This window comes from Plasmodium reichenowi, chromosome 14, assembly GCF_001601855.1.
Source record: "Plasmodium reichenowi strain SY57 chromosome 14, whole genome shotgun sequence".
NCBI lineage: Eukaryota > Apicomplexa > Aconoidasida > Haemosporida > Plasmodiidae > Plasmodium > Plasmodium reichenowi.
Window position 1 is genome coordinate 1,300,010 of NC_033659.1, and position 8,499 is coordinate 1,308,508.

The following is an 8,499-nucleotide window of genomic DNA, read 5'->3' on the forward strand; positions in this document are numbered from 1 at the left end:
CACCCTTTCTCTTTTCTTTTTTTTTTTTTTTTTTTTTTTAATACATATTTGTTAGGACTATTGTGGTCAAAATCTTGCCTATACTATAAGAAATATTATTTTTGGTATTAGTACAATAATATCAATAATTGTTGGATATTACAATCAAAGTTTAGCATTGAGTACATATATAATATTAGGAGGGACCGCCTTAGCAAGCATTGTAAATATATATTTTTTTATTTATCATTTTGTTTAAATCTTTTTTTTCCTTTTTCTATGTATATGAAATTCATAAAATTGTTTTACACACTTGTCCAAATTCTCATATATCAATTATTATATATACATATATTTTATTTTGTAGTTAATATTACCAACGTGGCCAATGTATAATCGAAACAATATTGAATGGGAAAAAAGTTACAGTTCATCAAATGATAAAAAGAGAAAATAATATATGTGTCGATATTTCAAGCTTTTTATGTACCCAATATGTATATATATATATATATATATATGTATATTTATTTATTTATTTATTTATATTTATTTAATATGATACCTGGTTTTTAAATAAATACATTTTTTTTCATATTATTTTCATTTTTTATTATCTTCTTATTTTTCTTTTTTTAAAAACAAATTATCGAATAGTTTTCTTATCTTATTCAATCTGTTTATATCCTTTTAACATATTAATATATCCAATATACTCAAAAATTGTTTCATTTATTTCTTTATCAACATAAAGAGATGCACTGTGTAATATTACACTTAAATTCGTCAATTTTGATATTATATTTTCATTTATTTTCCCAAAATCTTTTCTTCTTAATTTCCTTAAACTGTCCAACACTTGCAATATGTCTGACAAATTGAATGGAATAGCTATATGTACTTTAAACCTACAACAACAAAAAAAAAAAAAAAAAAAAAAAAAAAAAATATATATATATGTTGTATATATTTATTAACGAATCATAATTTAATATTTATACACACATAGAACTAGCCAAAAATTAACATATATGTATATATACACACAACAACTAGCTAAAAATTTGTACATGTACATGTACATGTATATATATATATATATATATATATATATATATATATATATATATATATATATGCCCAACTAGCTATAGTGTAAAAATTTTATAGAACATTATATTTTGGCTTTTTATTTTTCTTTTTATTTTTCTTTTTATTTTTCTTTTTATTTTTCTTTTTATTTTTCTTTTTAATTTCCTTTTTTGTTTACCTATTTTGAAGAGATTGTAATAATTCTTTATACACAAAAATATCAGTAACAATGTGCTGTAAGAAGGAATCCTTTGGTATTTCAAAAGAATGTGAATAATTGTTCAAATAGTTATTATTTTCATGTTCATAGAAAGATATGTAAAAAATAATTATGAGAAATTCAGGTTGTAAAAGGAATTGGTTTTTATTTAAAGAATAAGAGTGTTTAACATATAAGGTTATAATATAAAGCCACAAAGAATTTTTTATATAAGGGTTAATATAATTTTGTAAATAATCTAACATATTTATGTTATATAAAAAATGAAATATGTTTTGAAATTCTTTATTAAATGTATGATATTTATTTCCAAAAATTCGATTTATTTTATTTAATTCATTTATATAATTATTTCTATTCCCGGTATTTTTTTTTTTCTTGTACTTATTTAACAGTTCCATTTTTTTAAAACTTAATATTTTTTTATTTATATTATTATTAATATCATTTCTTACATCACATTTTGATATTTCTTCATTTTTTACGATTTCATAAGTAGGTTTATTATTAGGACTATTATGATGATCATATAAATTTTTTTTTATTTCTTTATGGTTATTATTATAATATTCCTTTGATAAAAAATGTGATGAGAGTACATTATTTTTTTTGTTACCTACATCTTCTCTGTTGATGTTCATATTAATAATATTACAATTATCGATATTATTGTCATACAAGTTGTTGTCTTGTTCATTTCCTGTGATAAAATTATGTATAAAATAATTCCTATTTTCTTTTCTTTTTTGTAATAATAAATATTTTTTTTTTTCAAAATATTGATCATATAACTTTTTTTTCATATTATCTAATTTTTTTAAAAATAGCAGAACATTATTATATAATGTGTATATACCTTCTTGATGATACGAATTGGAAAATATTTTATTGATATTTATATATTTAGATATTTGTTTTGAATTATTTATATCATTCATATCATTCATATCATTCATATGATTTATCCTAATTTTGTTAATAGAAAATTTAGAAATGTTTCTTTTAATTTTCCTAATGGTAGATATATGATCTCCTTTGTTATATATATCAAATAAAAAATCATAGTGTTTTAAATAAATGTTATATGTAATTATTTGTCTTTCTTTGAATAAATAATCAAAATAATTAAAGTTTTTATTTATTATATTGTTAGAAAAGAAAAGAAAATCGTTACTTTTATTATTTACATTATTTTTGTAATTTTTTTTATTTTTTTTATTTTTTTTATTTTTTTTATTTTTTCCTTTTGAATTTTCATATATGTTCAAAAAAAAATATATGTTACATACTATTAATTCATTTATATTATTCAAGCATATAAATTTATCATTTAAGAAATTTTGTTTATCTTTATATATATCTAAAATAATACATTTATTACGATCTATTGTATTGAATACTTTATTTTTATAATTCTTTGTTATATATTTATGAAGCCTATAATATTTTTCTTTATATAACATGATCATAATGTCATTTAATTTTTTCTTCTTTTTATTATAATTATTATAAGTATTATAATACATATATAAATATTGTTCATCAAAATATTTCTTCAGCTTTTTTATTTTATTTTGATAATAATTTAATTTCAATTCTTTATTATGTTTTATGAATTTTTTTTCATATTGTTTTCTTTTTAATAAAAAAAAATTGACAAAGTGATTTTTCAATACATTGTCTATATTTTCTAATTTATTTTTGTTATTTATATAATAATATAAAAAGTCAAAATAGTTTAAGGAATAACATACATTATTATATATATTTACAGAATTCTTTATAAATACATATTCATTAGTTTGTCTGTATTTATATATACTATGAATATTTTTACAAAATTTTAGTAAATTTGAAAAATGCACGATAGGTGGTAAAATGTCTACATTATTATCAATATGGATAAAAAAGGATTTAAGGAAAAACAAATTTTTTATTTTAAATAAATTATTATTATTATTATTATTATAATACATATCATCTCTAATTTTATCATATTGAATAGAATTATTTGTATAATCTACATAATTATTTTTCTTTTCTTCTTTTAATATATTATTTTGTTTATATATATTTTCAGTATTGATATCCAAATTATTATTTTTATTATTTGAAAAACTGTTTACACTTACTAAATTATCCTTTTTTGTTACAGACAATTTTATATTAATACTTTTGTGTATACTATTATAATATAAATTAAAATAAAAATCTGCAATATTATTATTATGCATATTTGAAAAATTGAAATAATTATCATTAAGTATATTTAGCATTATTTGTATATCTTCATACTTTTTAGGAATTAAAAAAATATTGGTTGTATTTCTTGTCAAATTTAATAAATGATTGTTCGACAATGTGTATTTCTTAAAGATATTTCGAATATTTAAAAACATAAAATATTTTATAAAATGTAGTCTGTATATATCATCTGGTTCGTTAACATAAGATAAATATGTATCATTCTTATTATGTTCTACAAACGTGTTTTTACTACTACTACTACAACTACTACTACTACTACAACTACTACTACTACTACTATTATTATTATTATTATTATTATTATTGTTGTTGTTGTTGTTGTTTTTGGATGAATTGTTATATATATATATATCCTTATGTAATTTATTTATATTATCTATTATATTATTATACTCATATATATAATTTTTGTCTTGTATATGTACATCTTCTATAAATACACTTTTTACGTTATACCCACCCGATGATATATCAACAGATGATAAAATAATTTTTATTATGTTTTTTTTTAATAATTCTTTAATAAATCTTTCATAATATCTATTTATGTTATCATTAATTAAATAGATTCCTTTATTTAAATATATATACATATTTTGAGTAATATTTATTTTCCCCTGAAATTTTTGTATAATATCATCCATACGTTTTTTTGAAAATTCATCTAATACAGATAAGTGTTCATATAATTCTTTAGAAAATTTTAAGAAATATATTTTTTCATTAAATATATAATAAATGCAAGGATATATATCTAACTTTTCAATACTTCCAAACGTATTTTGATTTGAAATATTTTTTTTATTTAATAAAAAAAAGTATTTACTTAAATAATGAGAATTATTCTTCTCATTTTGTGTACTTAATGATATATCATCCTTTTTTTGGATACATATATTATCATTTACTTTCTTCTTTGTACAATTTTTATCTTCACATGTAAAGGATAAACATGAGTTGTTATTTTTCAAGAAATTCTGATTTTTATTTATTACATTTGTATTAGAATATCTTAAGTTATGTAACATATTTGTATGAGAAAAATTATTATTAAATTGTTCTTTTGATAAGGTTTGTATATAATTATTATCATAACAAATGTTTAAAGTGTTAGATAATAATTTAATTTTATCATGTATTTGTAAATTTTCTTCTTTTTCTATATATGAAGGACTAATAATATTTTTTGATAATAAAATATTTCCTTTCTTGTCTTTATTAATAATGAAACTAATATAATCAGATATATGCAAAGGATTATTTTTAATATGAGTTTTATATATATATATATTTTTTTTTTTTTTTTTTTTTTTTTTTTTTCTTTTATTGAGAATCCTTTTTGCTATATTAAATATTCTTTTCATTTTTTTATCTTTCCTTTTCAATTTATTAATGTTATATAAATTATTTTGTTTTAAATAATTTATAATAATTTCTTTTCTAATATTATTAAATAATACCATGTACTCATTAATTAATTTATCATTTTTACTTACATTTTTTTTTTTTTTTTTAACTATATTTATAAGAACATCGTCTTGTTTTTTTTTGTGTGTATTTTCTTGATTTATAAAATTTAACGAGTACTTTAAATTACTACAATGTTGATTATTTTTGTTGAGTTGTAGAATTCCTTTATTATGTAATATGAAGAATTTCTTTTTTGTTTCTTCTGTGTTTTCATTAGTCCAATCTAATGAACAAAGCTTTTTAGTTTTTTCATATATATTATCTATCCATATATAAAATATGGTTTCATTAAAATGTGTATTCGATAAAAAATAAAACGTTATCCTTTTTCCATTATTTATTGGTATTAAGCAGAATAAATGTTCATATAAATTTTTTTCTATTATGCTTTTTTTATAATTATAAATTATATTAAATTCGTGTAAGAACATTTTAAATTGGTATGTTTGGATTATATTATTTAATGTATCATCTCTTTGTATATTACTATCTTTGGATGAGTTATTCCATAAATAACATAATATTTTATACATTCTAATATTATCTTGTGTATTCCTACTTTTACTTCTCATGTATTCTTGAAACACATTATATGATGTATTATTACTATAGCGATATATATTAAATAATTCTTCATAAGACAATAATATTATAAAGAAACTCTTATCATTATTTATATATTTTTCATAGTTAAAAAAACAAATTTTTTCTTCTCCATAAATATTTTTTAGGTATTCATAAAATTCTTCCATATTATTATTCTCCTTATATAAATATATTATAATATTATCATAATTATTATGACTATTATATTTTATCATATCATATTTATTTCTTTTTTCTTCATCACATGTCTTTTCATTATTTATACTTCCTACATCCTTTTTTATATCTTCGTTTCTTTTGGTGTAAAGAAAATGTAAGCATTGTACATGAAAAAAAAGAAGAAATTTTTCCTGAAAAATATAATCACTTTTTATTAATATATTATTACTTATAAGATCTGTAAAAGAAATATTTTCCTGAAACATATATTTCGTAAATTTATCTATCCAATCTTTGATGAATATTAAATGTGTTGGTCTCAAAATGTTTTTTACAAGAATATTAAAATTGTTATTATCTCTAACATTTTGGTTATCCCTAACATTTTGGTTATCCTTAACATTTTGGTTATCCTTAACATTTTGGTTATCCCTAACATTTTGGTTATCCCTAACATTTTGGTTATCTCTAATATTTTTTTTATCCCTAACATTTTGGCTATCACTTAATTTTTTATTTCTTAGTGGTATATGATTTTCATCATTAGATAAGTTTCTATAAAAATCCAAATTTTGATCTTTTAATAAACAATCATCTTCACTTAAAATTTTATTTATATTTTCTCTTCCCCTATACAACATTTTATCATTAGAGTATACGTCTTTTTCTAATACATCTATATGTTCATATATATTTTTATTATGGTTTGTCTTAATAAAATAATTTTTTTTTATTTTGTGAAATAAAAAAATTATTTCTTTTAATATTTTCTTAATACTTTCATTATAAGCGTAATTATAAATTTGACTAGATTTAAAAATATTATAAATGAGGATTGAATTATTACATAGATTTTCTTCTTCCTTTAGGTAATTATTAAAAAGACAAAAAAGGTTTCTCTTTTTTTGGTGTGCATTTTTTATTTCATCTAAAGTATGAAAATAATATAAAACATTCTTAAATAGTTTCTTGGACCTGTTATATATATTTGCCTCTGTGTTATTATAACAAAAAGGTTCTTTATTCAATCTATTGAAATGATTAATAGGAATATAACACAACTTGTTGTTACTATTATATATATTAATATTATTATAATTGTAATTATTTTTATATCTTATGCTTTTCTTTAAATTAATTAGACTTATTTTATTTAAAATATAAAATAAGCGTATCTTTTTTTTCTTTTTTTTTTTCTTATATACATATTCATTTTGATACCCTATACATTTTAATAATCTTCCTATTTTTATGTTCTTTTTATATTTTAAAATGTTTATATAGTTATACAAAAAATCATTCAAGTTCCATCTTCTTGAATATGTACATTTATTTAATATACCGTAATTTCCATTTTTAATAATTCGAAATTTTGTATTATTATTTGGGAGTAGTAAATATATATTTTTTCTTTTATTATCATAATTTATGGTACTTCTCTTGTATATATTAAATCGTTTATAATTATTTCCAGTAGGACATATAGATAACAATAAATTATGAACACTTTTCCTTTTTTTTAAAAAACAAAATTGACAAATTATATTATGGTACACATTTAGGAAAATAATAAAAAGGAAAATATATATCATCTCATTTTCCCTAAAAAAAAAAAATAATAATAAAATAAATAAATAAATATAAATATAAATATAAATATATATATATATATATATTTCAAAGAAATAATATATATTTTTTCCAATTCTTTACCTTAGAAAGGTGTTCAATTATCATCATTCTTTCTCTTATTTTATTATATTTTATTTTATTTTGGCCTACTTTTTTATTTATATTCATACTATTCTATCAAAAAATTGGAAACGTTTTTTCAGTGTACATTTTACCGTTTTATAACATCTATAATGAATAAAATAGATACATAAATATTATATATATTATATATATCTATATATATTTATTTACTTACATAATAATCAATAAAATTATCTTTTAACTTTTAATATGTGCGGTAATTTAACAAATAAATAATATAATAAAATGACCAATAATATATATATATATATATATATATATATATTTATATTTATATATTTATGTCATATTTCATATTATTATATTATTTTATCTATATTTTAATAAAGGATAAAAAATATAAAAATTTCTCTCATATATATTTATATATATATATATTTTCCTTTTACTAATTATCAGGAGAAAAAAAAAAAAAAAAAAAAATACAATATATTATATTATATTATATTATATTATATTATATTATATATATATATATATATATATATACCGATTAATTAACTATGTATTTTTCTTCTTAATGTTATGGAGAAAAATATTCTTATTTCTATCAAAATATATACATATCATATATATGAGCTATATAAATGTTATTATATATTTCCAAAGAAATATTATTTAAACATATATATATATATATATATATATATATATATATATATATATACATATATTTATGCATTTAAGTACAAATATAAAAACATCTAGAAATGTAAAAATTTAAGAAGTGATATAATAATGGAATACTTTTCATCTTCTTAACACAAAAAAAAAAAAAAAAAAAAAAAAAAAAATTACAAAAAATAAAATATAATAAATATACAAAAAATATTCAATATACCAAAAATGTACAAAAAATAAACAATATATAATTAATAAATTATTTATATATAATTTATGAATTGAGATTATTCTCAATTTTTTTTTTT

The 8,499-nt window shown here is 17.3% G+C and overlaps 2 protein-coding genes across 2 annotated transcripts; one reads left to right on the forward strand and one right to left on the reverse strand.

The window, feature by feature from the left end:
• Positions 1-55: 55 nt before the first annotated feature.
• Positions 56-436, forward strand: PRSY57_1432900 (microsomal signal peptidase protein, putative; the record flags this gene model as incomplete). The annotated part of the gene is made up of 2 exons (XM_020115317.1): positions 56-202; positions 347-436. Coding segments are annotated over 2 exons (237 nt in total), but the record flags the coding sequence as incomplete, so codon positions are not given.
• A 210-nt stretch (positions 437-646) lies between these two features.
• PRSY57_1433000 (hypothetical protein) lies at positions 647-7,386 on the reverse strand (the record flags this gene model as incomplete). Its single annotated transcript, XM_020115318.1, has 2 exons — positions 647-887; positions 1,250-7,386. The coding sequence occupies 2 exons, from the start codon at positions 7,384-7,386 to the stop codon at positions 647-649; spliced, it is 6,378 nt and encodes a 2,125-aa protein (XP_019969975.1).
• Positions 7,387-8,499: the final 1,113 nt, after the last annotated feature.